Below are 20,328 nucleotides of genomic sequence, written 5' to 3'. Positions count from 1 at the left end.
CAAAGAGACAACCTAATGTCCCAAAGAGGCATCAAGCAATATCATTTAAGAGCATGTATCCCATGCTAAACAGTAAAGACAAATCACATACTGAATGTTCTTAAGAAATCTGGCTTCTCTGCCACTTCAACAGAGCCTGTCATCTACTTGGTAGCTGGGACATTCATTCTTACCCCACTCAAACTAAAAATCTGTTTGACAAGAATGGGTCAATTAGGCAATTTTCCTGCACTGCCTCCTTCAACAATGATCTTCAAGGTACTCCCATTTAAGGTGCCGTCTGGCAAATTCCATGTCAACAGTAAAAATCCTAAATCGTCTCTCCAGCACAGAATATTAACACATTTTTAAAAATACATTAAATGTCATTATGCTCATTACATCCTTTAAACTGAAAAGACAGATATAATTTGTTAAACTTTAGAAGCTTGTACCCCATGCCTAGCCGTTGTATGTGTTGAGTTTCCTATATTCTGCCCCTGGTTCTGAGTGCTGCAGTTTTCTTCCCACATCTCTCAAGGCATGTATGTTAGGTTTTCTGGGCAGTTGTGAGTTTGCTACACATAGGTCGAGGTGCATGTCTAAATGAGCCTTGTGATGGACTGGTGCCTTATCCAGGGCTGGTCCCTGCCTTGAGCCCCCTTCTGCCAGAACAGACTTCAGAACAGATAGCATGTATGTATCATATGTATGTACATTATGGCACATAGGATTGCCTTTGGAACTTTAAGCTGTTTTGACCTGAAGTGTAGCTACTGGAACCTGGAAGGCAAAGATGACTCCTTTGACAAAGACTGATATTCTTAAGTGGCAGATATTTTACGTGAACATACAAAAGCAGTCTGCTGGGAGAGTGTACCACAAGGCAGGGATTCTAGAGTTAGTTTCTTTGGCCAACCAATCCTTTCTTTTTTCTATTTTTTTATAAATTTTTATTTTATTTTTAAAAAGACATAACATTACAACAGCAAAACACTCAATCAGATAACAATAACATAACAGACACAACAGTTTAACAATAGTCAGTCACAGTCCTGGCATGTTTATTCGAAGTTAATGTTGCCATGTTTTTAAAAAGTTTTACACATATCCTTAAACAGAGAATTTCATTTTTTTTTCTCATGTGAGATAATACAGCATGTCTCTTACCTAATGAATTATAGAAGTTCAGGGATTCTTTGGTCAATCAAAATACGTCTGTGTGCTAGTAATGTGGTGTAGGACATTACAGCGCACTTTAACCTCACCCAGGAGTCATAATGATTTTTGTCCAAAATGATATTAATTTAGTGGTTTCCCAAAACATATGGCCTAATTGATTTTTTCTTTGGAGCATCATTTCCAAATAGTTATAAAACTAGATGAATTCTATCAAATTTCTGATTTTTCATATATTCTGACATAATGCTGTTTTTGGCAGCTTACGTTCATTTTAAGTAGACAACATAGAGTATGTTAGGAGCATGTCTCCTCTCTAGTAGGTTTTCTATTGTAGGAATTAGAAATTCATTTGGGTTTCATAAGTATAAACTGTTAAATGTGAGAAAGACAACAGAGATTGAAATAGTTTACTGGTTTGGGATGTGAATGAGTGACCAAAGACAGGACACCTGTGCTTGTTACATCCTTTGACAATGTTGGAAGCAAGAAGCACAACAGTATTAAACAAGTGCAAAGCCATACTAGTCGGATGGCACTGAAATGTTACCAGAAAAGACTTTACTCAAGCCAGGGAGCCTAGAAGTAGACATTATACTTGGATCACTACAGTTTCATGAAATATTCTGCAGTGTTTTATATTGCAATTTTGGTGCAAATTACAAAGACAGCTACATGTCATCACCCTTAATGAGAAGCTGTCAGACCCTGTACTTCACCACCATTTCCACTGCCTGTGCTTCATTGGCTTCCCCATTATTTGAACATGGAAAGCTCTAAGCTCTTCTTTCAAACTCCCCTTTTAAACTGGGATATTTGGCACGTTCCTAAAGGATCAAAATGAACAACTGAATAATGAATAAATTTAATCTGCTCAGAAAGCAGATTGACATATTCGGGCTTAGTCAGCTGGAACTGGCTGATTACATCCATCTTTATTTTCATTATAAAACAAAATATATGCATATATTTATGTATGTGTGTATGCGTTAATTCTGCACAGCACTACTGCTATTTGTTCTTACACAAAACCTCTAATTCTGATTTGACGGGTGTGTTTGTCTTGTATGTACAGGCAGTTGTAGCCACGTTGTACTTAATTCAAACAGAAGATTATCTGACCTCCAATCAGTTTTCATCTTTGCTCCATCATAATCAAGGTTATATGACTCTGGTGCTGTAATTCCACTGTCAAGTGCTGTGAAAGTGAAGACACATATACCTGTATTTCCTGTATATAGGGCTACTATACTGTAACCATACTTCTACAAGGTTACTGTATATGAAGAAAGGAGCATATTCTCATATGTAGAATATTATAAACAGAACAAAGCACTTCACCAAGTGGTTGATATTTGCATAAATCATGTAATGATAGCTGTTTGATTTGCTTGATGTGTCTGTGGTATTAAATGTTAAATATGGTTTTCTAACACAGAAAACACATATGTGCTTATACTTAAACACTTAAGTAGATTAATAAAACCTTAACTAGTAATTCTAAATTGGTCCATTTGTAAATGTGTGTATCATTGTGCCAATGATTAGGCCCTACAATAGACTGGCATCCTGTCCCAGGTGGGTCCCCCTCCCTTGTGCCCATTGCCATTGGCATAAGCTCTGGCATCTTACAACCCTGAATTTCATTAAGTAGTTACAGAATGTTATGTTATCTTACTTCATTCTTAGCTGTTTCCTTAAATCTATCACACTATTTTTGTAACATTAAATGTAAATTTAGTTAAAAAAATAATGCTAAAGATTTAAAATTACACACAGTTGAATTCAGGTATAGATTCTCTTTACACCTTTCCTATCCAATGACACAATATGAGTTACTTTTGGTTGTGCTTTTGGCACTAGAATCTTCATCCTAGGTACCATCACACAGATTTCAATCCACATTTCTTTGAAGATTTCCTTTTTTCAGTTTTTGCTTATCCAAACTTTAAATTTAAACCTCTGGCAGTTAACTATTTGCCTTTTCACCATTTTAGGTCGTTCATTGTGTTTCAGCTGATTAAATATGAAGAAAAACTGGAAAAACTAAGGGGTTCTAAAATGTTTGACTGGTAGTGTATGTAAACATACACTGTTACATTTCATAGGCAGCAGTCAACTCATATGTTAAGGCAGGGACAACTGGTTGATTAAAAAAATACAATTTGATAAAAACTTTGTTAATTAGTCGATTACATGGATTATTCACAGCAACACTAATCTTAATGATTTTTTGGAAACGCATAACCCTTGCAAGTTAACACATGTTAAAAATGTGGAAATTACATATGAATTACAAGCATGTATTGATGTATATTCTGTGGGTCGCAGTCTAGTCTTAATGTTCAGATACTTCACTTTGTGCCATCTTCCTTTAAAGTGCATTCTTGGCGACATCACTCATCATGTCAGCACATACTTCTTCTCTCCATTTAATTCCTTTTTATTTGTTCAAACTTTCATTGAGACTCTTAAACCTCTTAAAATTAAAAAAAAAAGTTTATGATATTGATGGCTAATATAACGCGTTTAACATTTTTTTAGGTGTTCATTATTGCCATTTTTGTTAATATCTTAAGTTTAACATATATACTCATGGATAAATTGAGAATTTTAGCATCCACAGTAGATCCAAAAAATTAAGTTCAGCTTACCTGTGGGCCAGATTTCAAAGTTTTTTAATTTTAATATGCTGAATGCAATGTATATTTTGTATTCAGTTGCAGAACTGAGACTTTCATTTACAGTATATATAAAATTCATTAGTTAGCATAAAATATAAAAAAGACTTATTAAATAGTTTTGTAAAAATGTTTATACAATGTTTAATACCATAAGTGTTTATAATAAGTTTCTTGTCATATGTTTTTATGCAGAATGAGAGAATAAGGTTTATTATAAAATTGAACGTAATGGAAACCCATTCTGTCCAATGATAAATGATGTGAAAAGCATCCATGGGAAAAATTTTAAAATTCTCATGTTACTCATGTCACATAGTCCATATGTCAGTTACCCAGTTGGTAGCTCAAAACATGTAAAATGCATACTTACTTCCACACCTGCATCTCCCCTTCATTCATTGGTGAAGAGTCCTGTCTTCAATTCAAAAGTGCAAAATTATGTAAATGAGCTCTACCACCAGATCACCCTGTTTCAAATTATCTATAGCAAACCACTGAATTTAAACTTAACTGATGCTTTATATATCAGTTTCTGTTGCTGGATTGCACCCAGCACACTGTTTAGTGATTGGTAATGCAATTGTTTCTGGAAAGGTCTGGGGTATCGCTTTTGTTTTTTACTTTACTCTCAGCACCACTTTGATAATCACTGCCTCCTTGTAACCCTAAACTGGGCAGATTAAATTTACCCCTCAGCACATGCAGGATTAGATGTATACCTATAACTTTTATTCAGTTCTTTTCACTTGATTGCATGCTATACATGTGTTGCTCACTAACTGTCACCAGATGGCCAGAGCACACCACATGTGCACAATGTTACTGACCCCAGCAGGCAACGGATTTATTTATTTATTTTGGAGTGTTGTGAATAAGATTTGGTAGCCACACATGCTTTTTTCTTTTTTTAAGTTACTTAGGTATTTTTATATTAATAACTAGGGGGCTTCGCTCGCCAACCCCCGTGTTTGGTTTTCCGGATACACACTTTTAAGATTTTTTTTTTCTTTGAATTGTTGCTATTTCATTAGTTTCACTTTTATTTCAGAACTTATGTAAAAACAATATTTGGAATCTTTCGAGTTCCAATATGCTGAATCTTTTAAATGAGGTCAGTGAGACATGTGTTTAATGACTTTGTACCATAATTCAGGATAGGTTTCTCTGTTTGGAATTTCAGCACAGACAAAGTGATCTACTGTACATCATCAGCAGTTAATAATTTTTTTTTTGCAAAGTAACCAATAAATGCATGTGAGGTAAATAAAACACGTTTTTTGAAATTCTCTGACTTAAACTTCAAAACCTTACAATATTTACATACTTCTGACATATCACCTGTGTCTATATATTCGATCTTTATTTGCCTTTTAGTTATTTCTCTGAGTAATAATTACTTTTTTTTTGCGCTAATGCGATGTTTACTTTCTTTTTTTGACGCTGTCTTTTTTTTCTGCTTTCATATTCTGTATCTTGCTCTGCATGTGTTTCACGCCTACGTTTTTTTTGAGTCTTTTGAATTCCAGTTTTCATTATCTCTAACCTGCTCTGCATGTGTTTGGTCCCTTTGTTTTGTAACCAATTTATGACGTTTTACTTTGTTTTCTACTCTGTCTTTTATTTCTGACCTCGCTTTGTCCTGCTTTTTTTTTCAATGACACCTGGTCCGTGGTGATTATTTTCTCTTTTTCAAGTAATAATTTCTGTTTGTTTGCACTACTGCGATCTTTACTTTCTTTTTTTTAAACTTTCTAATTTTCCTACTTTCATATTCTTTAACTTTCTCCACATTTGTATCACGCATATGTTTTGGGTTTTTTTTGAGCCTTTCAGATTCCACTGCTTTCATAATCTGCTCTGCATGTGTATAGCGCCAACGTTTGTGAACATGTTTATGAAGTTCTACTTTGTCTTTTACTCTGTCTTTTAATTCTGAGCCTGATTGGATGTGCTTTGTTTCAGTTCCACTTGTTACGGGCTGATAATTACTTTCCTTTAGTCGTACACCAAGTTCTCCCAGCTCAAGTCTGTTTACCTGGTGGTGTGAGGTGCCTTGAATTGTACAAGGTAAATAAGATATTATTTGGAACACATACATTTCATGTGTGTTCCTTGTCTACTACGATCTGTGTAAATGTTGGATGACAGGAAATGAGAGGTAAGAAATGTTGCACACATAACTTAAAAAGAGAAACTTTTTTCATGTTATGCTAATAATTAGCCAAATGCTGACAAGTAGTGTTTTTTTAACCAAAGTAAAAGAAATTGTGATAGGGTACGATATACACACGCACATATGTCTGCTTGGCTGGTGCAGAGGTAAGAACTCTAAGAACTGCCAAGTCGAGAGGTTGCAAGTTCAATCCCGGCTCCTTCACACATTAACTGTTTTGAGTAGTGAGCGGCTATTATTATTACTTTTATAGAATAAAAACATACATTTTATTTGAGTCTGTAACACCCAGTGTAAATTTATGGTACTTGTAAAGGTTATCGTTTTTTTTTTTATTCAGTTTTTTTCTTTTAGTCACATTCACGCTTCCCCCAATCTGACACTGCTCTTTTCAAATAAAGATGTGCTATAACAGAGGTAAACTCAGACGAGGATGAGGGTTCTATATCAGAGAATGAGGACAGAAGCCCCTCCCCGCAAGAAACATTTGCAAACCTCCTCCTGAGGTTTTTTTGTAGGCTTCAGGGATTCTAGTGCTAGACAGTAGTTTTTACCTCTGCACCAGCCACTTGGCATTGTCTTCATTGTATCGACTGATATTTGGGCTTCAGTTTTTACACCACAACATGTAAATTGAACAATTTCTTTTTATTCTGTTATATTCTTCAATGAAAGTGTACTTGTTTTGTTATACTTCAGTCTCCCACATGTTTTACAGTTCACGTCAGCATTTTGTCATTATTACTATAACATTAAAAATGTTTCTGTTTTAGTTATGTGTTCAACATTTCTTACCTTGCATTTCCTGTCATCCTACATTTACACAGTTCGTTGTAGACCTGGAACACACATGAAATGTATGTATTCCAAATAATATATTATTTACCCTATACAATTTCAGACACTATCTCCTAGATAAAGTAACTTCAGCTCTGAGAATTTTCAGCTGCCTCAGTGGGGGGTGAATGAGCAGGCTGCCAGTGCTGATTGACACATTTACACAACAAAGACACTGATGAGGAGGTGCGAGGGAATTTAACTCTTTGAGGGCTGAATATTTTTTTTCCAAAAAACGCACCACCCAAAGCAAGGGTCTCCCACATAAATCAACCTAAAATATCAGCTGCTGGGTACTGCGGTCATCAGTTCAAAGTCTCTTGTGGCTTAAGACGCTGACAGGTGGCATGAAGGCTAACAGGAATGCGTGTCACACTGGCTGTCAGGCTGCCTTCGCGTGACAAGGGCCGGGGACGGCAGCAGCAGTCACGGTCACAGCACAACGCACTCTGGTTTGTACCTCATGTCACTATGAGTGGCGATCTTCATCCACACAAACGTGTTCGGCACCACGAATAGCTGGAGATCGTTCAGCGGGTGCCGGTACCTCACTTTCGTTTTAGATCTCGATCTCCAGATCACTTGCACCAAAATCAGAGTCCAACGGGTCCAAGTCCTATTCAGCAATAATATGCAAAACGTTGTCCACGGAGTAGTTTGTTTCGTGCATTCGCTTCTATCTCTTGCCAGACTTCAATGCCATTTTTGTTGTTGTTTGCTCTTCACTACACCCGCAAGGGCAGGGAAATCTCGGTCAAACCAACGAAGCTAACTAGCAAAGAGAGTCAAACTAAAATGTAACGGCGAGTTTTGTCACAGTTTGCAGCTGCTTACTGCTCTCAACCCCTCCTGCTGACAAAAGTCGACATCCGCCCTGAAAGAGTTAAGGTGGCTTGGCATTACAAATATTTTCATAGGCTTCAGGGATTCTAGTATTAAACTTTGGTTATTTAACATCTTTATATAACCTGTGTGCTTATAAATAAAAATTCAAAAACAAATTAAAAATGTCTCCCCAGTAAACCAATCTGTAGCCAAAAATTATATAATTTATTGAAGAATGCAGAGAACAGTAAAGTATTAATAAAAAATAAATAAAAATAAAAAATTTTCATAAATAAGACAAAGCAAGAACAGGTGTCAAAACATATTCCCAACATATTATTAATTATAGTAATGCCATGCAGTTTTAATGTTTTGTGATATTATAGATAATAAAGTTTTTTAAATTTTTAGTTAATAAAGTTTTTCCCATTTTGGAGTGAAATGTGGATATCTGTAGTTACCCCCTCAGTATAGGTGTGAAAGCGGCTATATTAATAGCTTAAAGCATTCATTTTAAGAGACCATCAAATGTGTCTTACATTCTAAGGTCAGGATTTAAAAAAATAGTGGGAGTGTATGTTAAATTTAAAGAACCACAGTAGATGACAGATTACTGCACAATATAAAGAACATCCAAACTTCGACTTTTCTGTCTGTCTCAAAATATTGTAATATTTAAAATGTATAATTTATATTAGAGCACATTTTCCAAAGAAGAATATTTTTAAGAAATGTACGTAGTGCTTTTGTAATATTATCACAGTATTATTTTGGTTTCAATGGCTATGCTAACAATACATTGACAGCTTTGACTGAGCTATTTGCACCGGCAGTTGCATGTGAGCATTTAGTCAGCCTTCATTCCTAAATAAATGGTTTATTTAGTTATTTATTTATTTATTTTGTGATTTGACTCTAGCCTAGGTTTTGTTGCCATCTGGTGAATGTAAATGGTAATAGTATCAATGTAACAAATCTTAATCAGCTTAAAAGTTCAGATTTAGGAAGAAACATGCTGATTAAATTGAATCTACTATTTTTCATTAGAGTTCTGTGACCACAATTTAATGCATGGTACATGATGGAAAATAAATGACTTATTCCTGTAGGAATCTTGCATTTTTTAGACATATAGCTAATGTGTGCTCAGTAAATATTAATGATTGCTATTGAACCGGTGGGCATTTCAGGAATTTTAATTATTTTATTTATTAATTTATTTTATGAAACTAGGGGACTCCACCCCCTGCTCGCTTCGCTCGCCAACCCCTGTGTTTGGTTAATCGGATATACAATTTTAAAAGCTTTTTTTTTCCTATGGATTTGTTTCAATTTCATTATTTGCACTTTTACTTTAAAGCTTCATTAAAAACAATATTTGGAATTACCTTTTCTTTAAGATCGCATTGAATTTTGATTCCGTTTTTGGAGACATATTGTGACAACGCAATGTATAACTGCCCGTGAGTGAATAGTGTTTCCGTTTTACTAAAAAATTCTAATGTTTGTCCCTGTGATTTGTTAATTGTCATAGCAAAAGCTATTCTCACAGTAAACTGTAAACATTTTAATACGAATGGCATATCATGATCTCCTTTGGTGTCTAATGTTATTCATGGAATATATACAGTACAGTACTTGTCGCCTGTTAAAATTTATATTGCTTCTCCGTGATCATAAATATACACCTGACCGAATTGTGTATTCTTTGAAATTAAACTTGTTGTTGCTTTAACTGGTGCGGGACCACAGATTCTCATAGCGTATGGTCCATTATTGTGTAAATCCACATTTTGTGCATTGAATGATAGAAGGCGAAAAGACTTTGTTTTCCACTCTTTGCCTTTTATTTCTGACCTCGATTTGTCCTGCTATTTTTTCAATTACACCTGGTTCTGATGATTAATTACCTTTTGTTTGCGCTAATGCGATCTTTAGCTTTTTTTTGATACTGTAACAACTGACATTATAAAATGTCACAAAAGTTTTACTTGAACAATCGCCGACATCGTAACCCCAAACACAACTTTCTAGCACCCTCTCCAACCCCTCCTCCCCCCGGGTCTCGCCCCCCCCCCCCTTACCGCATCAATCTATACCCCGCTATCAGTCTTCTGTGCTGTACTCCGCCCTCCCTCAATCGGACCTAACAGTCACTTAAAACAAAAAAGGCTTCAACTTGGCTGGGATGCTGCAATACTTTCGAATTTTACTGCTTTCATATTCTGTACCTTTCTCGGCATGTGTATCGCGCCATTGTTTGTTTGAGCCTTTCGAATTCAACTGCTTTCATAATCTCTTATCTGCCTTTTTTTCTCTCCAACGCTTTTGGGTCTCTTTTCTCCACGCTGCTCTTTCTTCTTTGCTTAGTCGTTGACGTTTCATCTAGAATGTACAGTGCATCCGGAAAGTATTCACAGCGCATCATTTTTTCCACATTTTGTTATGTTACAGCCTTATTCCAAAATGGATTAAATTCATTTTTTTTCCTCAGAATTCTACACACAACACCCCATAATGACAACGTGAAAAAAGTTTACTTGAGATTTATGCAAATTTATTAAAAATAAAAAAATTGAGAAAACACATGTACATAAGTATTCACAGCCTTTGCCATGAAGCTCAAAATTGAGCTCAGGTGCATCCTGTTTCCCTTGATCATCCTTGAGATATTTCTGCAGCTTAATTGGAGTCCACCTGTGGTAAATTCAGCTGACTGGACATGATTTGGAAAGGCACACACCTGTCTATATAAGGTCCCACAGTTGACAGTTCATGTCAGACCACAAACCAAGCATGAAGTCAAAGGAATTGTCTGTAGACCTCAGAGACAGGATTGTCTCGAAGCACAAATCTGGGGAAGGTTACAGAAAAATTTCTGCTGCTTTGAAGGTCCCAATGAGCACAGTGGCCGCCATCATCCATAAGTGGAAGACGTTCGAAACCACCAGGACACTTCCTACAGCTGGCTGGCCATCTAAACTGAGCGATCGAGGGAGAAGGGCCTTAGTCAGGGAGGTGACCAAGAACCAGATGGTCACTCTGTCAGAGCTCCAGAGGTCCTCTGTGGAGAGAAGAGAACCTTCCAGAAGGACAACCATCTCTGCAGCAATCCACCAATCAGGCCTGTATGGTAGAGTGGCCAGACGGAAGCCACTCCTTAGTAAAAGGCACATGGCAGCCTGCCTGTAGTTTGCCAAAAGGCACCTGAAGGACTCTCAGACCATGAGAAAGAAAATTCTCTGGTCTGATGAGACAAAGATTGAACTCTTTGGTGTGAATGCCAGGCGTCACGTTTGGAGGAAACCAGGCACCGCTCATCACCAGGCCAATACCATCCCTACAGTGAAGCGTGGTGGTGGCAGCATCATGCTGTGGGAATGTTTTTCAGCAGCAGGGACTGGGAGACTAGTCAGGATAAAGGGAAAGATGACTGCAGCAATGTACAGAGACATCCTGGATGAAAACCTGCTCCAGAGCGCTCTTGACCTCAGACTGGGGCAACGGTTCATCTTTCAGCAGGACAACGACCCTAAGCACACATCCAAGATATCAAAGGAGTGGCTTCAGGACAACTCTGTGAATGTCCTTGAGTGGCCCAGCCAGAGCCCAGACTTGAATCCAATTGAACATCTTTGGAGAGATCTTAAAATGGCTGTTCACCGACGCTTCCCATCCAACCTGATGGAGCTTGAGAGGTGCTGCAAAGAGGAATGGGTGAAACTGGCCAAGGACAGGTGTGCCAAGCTTGTGGCATCATATTCAAAAAGACTTGAGGCTGTAATTGCTGCCAAAGGTGCATCGACAAAGTATTGAGCAAAGGCTGTGAATACTTATGTACATGTGATTTCTCAGTTTTTTTATTTTTAATAAATTTGCAAAAACCTCAAGTAAACTTTTTTCACGTTGTCATTATGGGGTGTTGTGTGTAGAATTCTGAGGAAAAAAATGAATTTAATCCATTTTGGAATAAGGCTGTAACATAACAAAATGTGGAAAAAGTGATGTGCTGTGAATACTTTCCAGATGCACTGTATTGTCCTTATACGCTTTATATGTGCTGAGAACACAGGATCTGTGTTTGCTACGTGCCTTTACATGACTGAGTGTTTTGCTGGCTGTGCTGTTATTTGTAAGTAGGGCATGTCTTGCAAGAATCTCATGTTCCACGTCCCCGTGAGACGGCCCTGGGACAATCTCTTGGCACCAAGTCTCATGTTTACGGTTCCCGCAAGACACTCCGTTACGTGCCTTCTGAGAACTTCTGAGAAGATCACGTCTTGTCGCCCTGCTTTTCCTTTCCACGATTTTTTTTTTATAATAGAGAGATGTACACAGAAGATCATAGTGACTCTTTAGTACAATGGCAACCATGGCAAATTTAGGAGCATATGTTTGAATTTTCACATTTATTTCACTTTATTTAATTTGCACAGAATGTTGTACATTTCCTCTGGTGTTCAGCAACCTAGCAAAGTGAGTATTTTGTATTAGTTCATATACCCTTATCCTTTAGTAAAACAAGTCCCTCACTTTGGGCTTATGCAGGAATATCATTTTTTAGATTGATACAAAAAATATATATAATCAGTTTTTAGGCTGCTTAATCAAGATCAGGTTAGCAAGGAGCCAAAACCTATTACAGAAGGGCTGGATGTAAGGTAGGAAGCATCACTGAACAGACTGCTGGTCCACTTGCAGACCCCTTCATGAGCCCACCCACACTCGCTCATTCAAACCAGGCTAGTTATCCTAACCTGCACTTTTTGTGATGTGGTTGAAACACACACTGAGTGTGGAATAGGAGTCAAACTCATTCTGCTTGAGGTGTGAAGAAACTGCAGTAGCCACTCTACCAACCTTTTTCACGAAGTTATGAATAATGAATAATAATTTTTTTTCTTAAATGTTTCAAATAGCTGAAGTACTGTGCAGTTTTACAAGTAAATGAAAAAGAAATAAAAAGACCATGTATCACATTGTAGAACTGTGACAGTGTTTAGAGCATTACTGGCATTATCCTATACTGTGTATGAACAGCTCATCCATCAATTTTTCATATATTTTGTGAAAGTGCAGTAAATGCTCTGATTTTTAAGTATAGTCAGTCCAAAGAGCCGTTAACTAATTTTTCTTTGTAAAATGCTGTTATCAAAGAGAATATGCTTATTTACAGAAAGGCTAGATCCAAACATGGTGCAGTATACAGTACCTTAGATACAATGCCCTTTAAACTAGGCTTCCCATTCTAAGCTTTGAATTCGGAGATTGTTACATTATTTTTTGACCTTGCAAACACACAATAGAAAATCTACTATATATATATATATATATATATATATATATATATATATATATATATATATATATATAATATAAAATCCTAAGCCTAAAAGTGCAACGATTTTGTGCAACAATTTTATGTGACTTGTTTTGTCACTCTTTAAATAGGGCTTATTTTAAAACCTACATATATTTGTTTGGTATCATTCTTTTCAGGATTTATTGAACTTTAATGTGATGTTGTTAGATATTCAGATTCTTGTTCTGTTTTTAAATTATAAACTAAAAAATATCAAGGACTCACATCCCGTGAGACGAGACTTTGTGCCAAAAGATTTAACCACGCCTGGGGCCGGAAATAAAAGACAAAGAATAGGACAGCTGCTGTACAGGTTTTTAAATGTTCAAAGTACCGCACGAGATGCAGATCATGCGGCACAGCAGCAGCAGCAAGCCAGCACCTGTTTGAGCAAAAAGGAGGTAAAAAAAAAAAAAAAACTATTTGTTTCCCAATGTATCACCATTTCTCCTTGGGGTGCGTTCAGCCCCCCTCTTCACAACACGAGCGGCAGAGACACGAACTGACTTGCACGTAGCGCAGGCAATATTGGTGAGCGAAGTGAGCAGGGGGGAACCCCCTAGTATGTCTATAAATTCTGAAATTAGAGTGTGTGAAGTCAAAAACAGACTTCATGTTACCCTTAAAAGGCATAGTGTACTGTCTTAATGTCCTGATTAATGCTTCCCTCATAACATCTCGTGGAACCAATTTGTAAATATGCTTCACATTGCTGAACTGCAGCAAAATCACAAGTGTAGTAAAATATACAGTCTGATGAGTGGTATCTGCAGCTTCCTTTTGCTTGGCAAGTTGTAACTGAGTAGCTCACAAGTGATTGTGTGTCAGCAAGTAGTCAGGAAACTGCAATAAGCTGGGCTTTAAATGGACTTATAATGCAGTTGGGTGCTGTGGAGCATTGTGGGATTTCTGTGTATTGTTGCAGAGTTGGTTTGAATTAGTGAAATTTTGGAACATGAATGAAGTACCTGTTTGCCCTGCTCATAGTGCCCGAATCAGTCAAGCATTCTGAAATCAGAATCAGAATAGTGTTGAATTTTTAAGTACTGTCTATTTTTGTATATCACTATTATCAGCAGCTTGGACGATGACTGACTGACTCTTATCATAATTATATATTGTACAAATAGCTAACAAACAGATGAAATATGTAAAGCTAATCAGCAGCTCTAATTAGGGTATGCTAAACTAAAGTCATTAGTCTGCATACTGGATTTAAAAACTGACACCAAAGGGGAATCTCTTATATAAACATGTAGATTGGTGTGCAGCTTTGGGGCCCTGTAGCTAAGAGCTCAACCATTCATTTATTTTGTTCAATATTTGTCTTCAGTCTTTAGTAGGTAAGTATTTTATCAAAATTACATTGCCAGTGTTACATGGTACTCACTTGATATTTGGTCCCTTTTTTAGGTTATATCTATATTTATTCCCTGCATTGGTTCAAACAATGTCTTTTCAGCAGCCATATTACTGCGCTTCAGAAAAGGTCATCCACCTGAAGCTAAGTATGTTTGGGCTCAGCCAGTACTATGATGGGAGACTAACTAGTAAAAGCTTGGATTACTGCTGCAAGAAGTGTTGGTGAGGCCATCGGTGGCAGTTACTCTGTGGTGTGTGTGTGGATCCCAATGCCCCAGGGAAGTGACGAGGACATTGTGCTGTAAATATGGTGCTGTCCCTTTGGATGAGACATAAAACCAAGGTCCTGACTCACTGTAGTCATAAAAGATTCCTGGGCATCTTTTGAAAACAGTAGGGTGCCCTCGATGTTTTGGATTAAGTGCCCAGCACAGCCTGCTCATTCAAGCCCCCAATCATCCAACTATTTCTCTCTCCCCTTCACCACCCAATAGCCAATGTGTGGTGAGTGTACTGGCACAAAATATTTGCCATCACATCATCTACGTGGGTGCGACACATTTGTGGTGGTTGAAGTGGCTCCCCTCTGTCTATGTAAAGTGCTTTGAAGTAATGAGAAAATCTCTACATAAATGTAATTATTAAGTATTATTTTTATTATTAATTAATTTTAGCTGTACGAATGTAGAGGTGCCAGTGACAAGTTTAATTCCACACACATAAGACTTTGCTCGTGGGAGAGCACATAGTATTAAACTGTTTTTACTGTAAAGGGACAATTCGTTGTCACCATTGCCACAAAGGAATTGAACAGGAGTTTCTGTACAGTGCAAAAGGAGGCTGCACATGTTCTTGTGTACTTACTTTTCAGTTTGCAGGTTTCATTAAATTAACTGAAAATGTGAATAGCGATTCATTTCTATTCTAAAGTACTAAAATCTATTTTTTTTAAGTTATCCTCAATGCTTCACATTTTTTATGATTTCAAGTAGAGTTTTGCAAAGCTATTTATTTAATTTTATTTATGCAGTAATTTATATTTTTTAAAATAAATGTATGTAAATTTCAGTCCTTTAAAGTTAAAAATTCAAAGGTACTTTTCAACAAACAAAATCCTAGACCAACAGTTTAAATGTTTTTTGCTGTAATATTTTAAAACTAGCACAGCAAAATATCTATTTAGTAAAATGGGCACAATGGTAAGTCTATCTGTTTCGTTCACATTGTGTGTTTAGGAAAGTCTGTTCACCAGATATTCTAACCCTTGCATCCTTTTCTTTGTGCTTTTTGTTGCATTTGTTCATCAGACATTCTTGCCCTCTTGTGGACACTGGGCAAAATTATGCTCAGCCATGCATACGTATAGAAAGATGTTTTGAGATATACATTTATCCTTGTTTTACTTGCTTATTGAGAAAAGAATTATGAATGTTTTAAATTAATACAGTAGAGTAATTTGTTTTGTCTGTGCTACCTTTGACTTCCACGGTATTACAGCCTGTCTTTGTGTGCTGTTAAGGTCCTTGATATCTGTGTTCACTCATAGTTTCTTTTTAGTGCAGTGAAAAGAGCAATTTTTACATAATAACATTTTTAAGTGTGTGTCTGATGTACAAGATGTCTATCTCAGTAAGTGGCCCAATCTACACCTCAGCAGTCACCTTCACACTCTTAAGTTGACTTCTGTTCTCTCTATCATTTAAAAACCCACAGTGCTTGATTTTTGAATTTCATTCCCTGTTTCTGCTTACTTCTTGTAGGCTCGGCTGGCATTGCACCGTGGGGCTCAGGCGGTCATTTTTGACATCACTGATGATGCAAGTGCAGCTGACCAGGTAACCACCATTTTAATAATCTGAAAATCCTTTTAAAGCATCAGTCATTGATTGAAATTGTGTGGGGACAGCTCAGGTTCTCAGCCTTTCATAAATCTGTCTACAAAATCCCGCAAAACCAGACTAGGGAAGCTGACCATTTGTGGTTATTACAATCACTTACAGTTCTACTGTTCTATTATCAATGGTGGTCTGGTAAAATTAATAATTTGTGTAATGTCAGACAACTGAAGACAAGCAGTCGACTGTATACTGATGTCTGTCGTTTTCTTTCTCCCTCTTTTTCCTTGCTATTCTGTACATTTTAACTTGGAAGCTTCGTGAGACTGATGACCTTTTACAGAAGCCAGTGGTACTGGTCCAAGCTAAGAATGCTGCCACCTTGATGGAGCTTGTTAACAACAACCAGGAAGCCATGGTGAAAATTGAGCCAAAGAAGGAGCCAGACAACTGGGTGGGTAACCAAAAACATAATGTGTTAGCTGATCCTTTAGACATTAGCAGTCACTAATTCATGACAGCTTCTTGATTAAGCAGCGTCAGTCTCACCAGTTACAGTGTATCATAACTGATATACTGTATATCATACTCACCAGTTTTTCCCTCTCACCAGTTTTTCCCTTCTGCAGTTTTGTGAGTAGAAGCACTTCTAACAAAAAGCTTTTGCCAGAATGTATCAAAGCATGGAGCAGTACTCAGTTTTCTCCTGTGTTTTGTTGAAAGCTTCTCCTTGCTACAGAATAGTCTTCTCCTTTATAACAAGAATCAAATGACATGACAGCTAGGAATGTGACAATTTTGTCTTTCATTAAAAAGTGATGACAAAGGCTTAAATGCCACAAGAAGTAGATTTTTCAGTAACATCATGAGTGGAACTCAATGCAAAATTTATTTTTGTAGAGTAGAAATCAGTGAGCTGAGAGCAATTGAAAGTTTTAACTTACTTATTTTCTTTGCTTTTTTGTTTTTAATTTATAGGCACACAACGATGTTGTAATTCTGTTCACTGTAGTTTCAACTGTCTTAATTATCATTCTGGTCTTTGCCTGTCGTTTAAAGTGTAAAGCAAATCCAAATCAGGTAAGAATGACACTCATGGTAACTTTTTATAAACACAGACAAAAAAAAGCAACACTGCTTGTCTTTTTGGTTTTTTTTATCAATTGTATAATAGAATATATGCTGTTTTAACATTAAGCTTCTGGTTATATAGTTAATGTATGACTCCATACATACATGGAACTCTTGAGAACTGGAGAATGCTGTCCATCACGGTTTACAAAATCTCAAGGTTTACATAGTTTATTTTTAAAAACTGGAACAATACAATTCTACTAACCAAACAGTTTACTTTGAATTTAATATAAAAAAGTAAAATAAATAAATTAATGTAAGACTTAACCCCCATCTAAAAGAAGAAGAGAGATATAGGTTTTTTTGTTTGAGAAATGAAAATGCAATTAAATATATTGTAAAGTCATTTGCAGGGCCAGCATGCTTATTTTAAAATAATATTAATGAATTCTTGTCATGATTTTAAAAAGTTTTGGACATATTTTTTAAGTGTGAATATGATTACTTTCGGATTTAAAATAATTTGGAATTTAGCTTACCCACTGAGTTATAGAAGGTTGTTTGAACAAGGTAAGTCTGCATGCTACTATTGTGGTACAGGCTGTTACAGTCAGATTCACTTTATGTACTTTAATTCCATCCTGGATTACACCAAATTATCACCGTTAATGGATTAGTAGTGATTGTAACACTGAGGCTTTTTGAGGTGTATATAAAGATTTTAATCATTCTCTTAACATATGGCCACTCACTGGTTGGGTCTTGCTCTGGGTACATTTTGGTCAATTTTAAACAACATAAATGTGATCTTTTAAAGACCTTTAGGTAAATTATGCACAGTTTGGCGCATACAGAACTAGATTGTGTACTATGTATTACTGTGACACATTTTCTGAGACACCAACTGAAGTGTCACTTTCCTACCATTCCGTAGTATCTTTGAAGTGTAGATCTTTAAAATAATTTTTATATATTAATATTAGTGAAATGCTTTTTGAGTCGAGACTAACCCGTATGGTTTCTGGGATTGATATGGGTTTGAGATATGGAAATTTGGGGAAATTATTTCCAATCCTCTTCTAATTTTCATGTAGGAAAATAAGTCTGTAGCTGGGAACTTAGATTTGGAGTGTAATTTTTTCATGAGATGCAAAAACATTGTCTGTATAAAGATCTGTACATGTCTTAATTCCTAGTGGTTTACGTGAGTTAAATACTGAGTAGGTCATAGAAGGTTGAAAAAGATGATTATCTTGTATAGGAGCAACAGAAAAAAGCACTTCTACCTTGAAAGGTATCCTGCATTGGTTCCATATTTTGAGTACTGGGTGGATAACTGGGTTACTGGTAAATTGACGATAGTTAATGTTGAGTAGAGCACAAAGCAGGAAAATTTAGAGAGGGATTTGATTTCCATTGCAAGCTAGGCCTATGAGTATTCATGAATTTGTTTTTATTGTGTGTATATTTAGTGCCCAGCAGTAAAACAGAAGGTTAGGTAGTGCCATGCCACCTTCTGCTTTAGATATTTGTAAAGTTGCCTTTTGAATTTGTGGCCGTTTTGAATTCAATGAATAATGTTATCATTGAAACTAATGAAATCTTAAAATATTATTTGTTTACACCAGGTCCATTACTCTGAAACAGATATAACAGTTTAGGGAGGATATTAATTTTAACAGTATTAATTCTTTTTGCTAAGATGAGATGTAGAGTGTACCATCTGTTAACGTCTTGTTTGATTTTGTCAATGGTACTTCCAAAACTGTATTGGAAGAGATCTTTATATGTACTTGTGATGGTTATCCCAGATATGTAAACTGTTTTGATATTATGAACTCCTAGCTGTCGAATCTAATATGATGTGCTAGATGTGATTATGGGAAAACCACACTTTTATTCAGATTAATTTTTAATCCAGAAAGTTTACTAAATTACCCTAACATGTTTAAGACTAACAGTAGAGATGATCATGAGCACATATATAGAGCACCATATTATCAGTATATAGTGTTATTTTCTGTTTGGATTCTTCTCTGATAATCCTATTTATCTCTTGTTTCTTCTGGATATGAATGACCAATGGCACAATTACTAACAGAAAAAGCATTGGTGATAGTGGACACCCTAGTTGAGTACCTCGTTCTAATTAAAAGAATTTGGAGTATATGTTATTAATATGGGCTGATGTTTCTGGACTAGTATAGAGTAGTTTGATACATGAAGAAAATACTGTATGAGGGCCAAACCTGAACCTGTACAGTGTGGTGAAAACATAGTTTCTTTTGACTCTATCAAAAGTTTTTTTTCTGCATCCAAACATGATATTTCTGGGGGAGTTGTAAATAGTTCAAATTAAACTGACAAGCTAAAGTTAGAAATGTTTTTTAATTGTAGAGTATTAAGGGTACAGTACATAACACCGCAAAGGTATATCTTTATAAGAGTAGATTCAACACAAATACTGATATCCTGTTTATACCTCCAACGAGACATCCAGGACTTTTTTTTACTGAGCTTTGGCCACATAACTTTGTATCTGGTATTTAAACAGTTAATAAATACGTTAGTTGATTATTGTTGTTATTGCTATTGCAAGTTAATTGGCTTGGATATTTAAAGGAAATTTAAAATGTAAGAATACATATCCTGCTTTAAATAAACTAAAAATGAAAAACCTATGAAGCTGTATGGCATTTATAATAAGGCTCCTCATCATTGTCTAAATGCCAGTCCTTCACGGAATCTTTGCCATCATCATGCAACTTTCCTTAAGTTACATTCGGTTTTCACTAAACTTTATCTGTATGTTCAGGATTCTATTAATCAACAAACTGTCCGTGCGATCAGCCGCCTGGAAACTCGCATATATAGGTCACCATGCCGTGCAAGAAATCAGCGATCCAGGGGCAACTGGGATTCTGCAAGCAGCAGTAACTCCACGCCTGTTTGTGCCATCTGCTTGGAGGACTTCATTGATGGACAGGTATGTGGAAAATGCATGCATGAAACCAGTTT

At 36.3% G+C, this 20,328-nt stretch overlaps 1 protein-coding gene across 2 annotated transcripts in view; it reads left to right on the top strand.

The window, feature by feature from the left end:
* The window catches only part of LOC114655771 (E3 ubiquitin-protein ligase RNF43), a 477,555-nt gene that overhangs the window by 442,635 nt on the left and 14,592 nt on the right, over nucleotides 1–20,328 (top strand). For both annotated transcript variants that reach the window (XR_007935634.1, XM_028806995.2), the window contains exons 3-6: nucleotides 16,162–16,236; nucleotides 16,553–16,690; nucleotides 17,215–17,316; nucleotides 20,126–20,296. Coding sequence is in view for 1 of the 2 variants with exons in the window: in XM_028806995.2 (XP_028662828.1) it covers nucleotides 16,162–16,236; nucleotides 16,553–16,690; nucleotides 17,215–17,316; nucleotides 20,126–20,296 (486 nt within the window). In the remaining variant the exon portion in view is untranslated. The remainder of the gene's footprint in view (nucleotides 1–16,161; nucleotides 16,237–16,552; nucleotides 16,691–17,214; nucleotides 17,317–20,125; nucleotides 20,297–20,328) is intronic.

Source organism: Erpetoichthys calabaricus, chromosome 8, assembly GCF_900747795.2.
Source record: "Erpetoichthys calabaricus chromosome 8, fErpCal1.3, whole genome shotgun sequence".
Taxonomy (NCBI): domain Eukaryota; kingdom Metazoa; phylum Chordata; class Cladistia; order Polypteriformes; family Polypteridae; genus Erpetoichthys; species Erpetoichthys calabaricus.
Note: the sequence above shows the minus strand (reverse complement) of the source record. Positions and strands in the feature narration are given on the sequence as shown.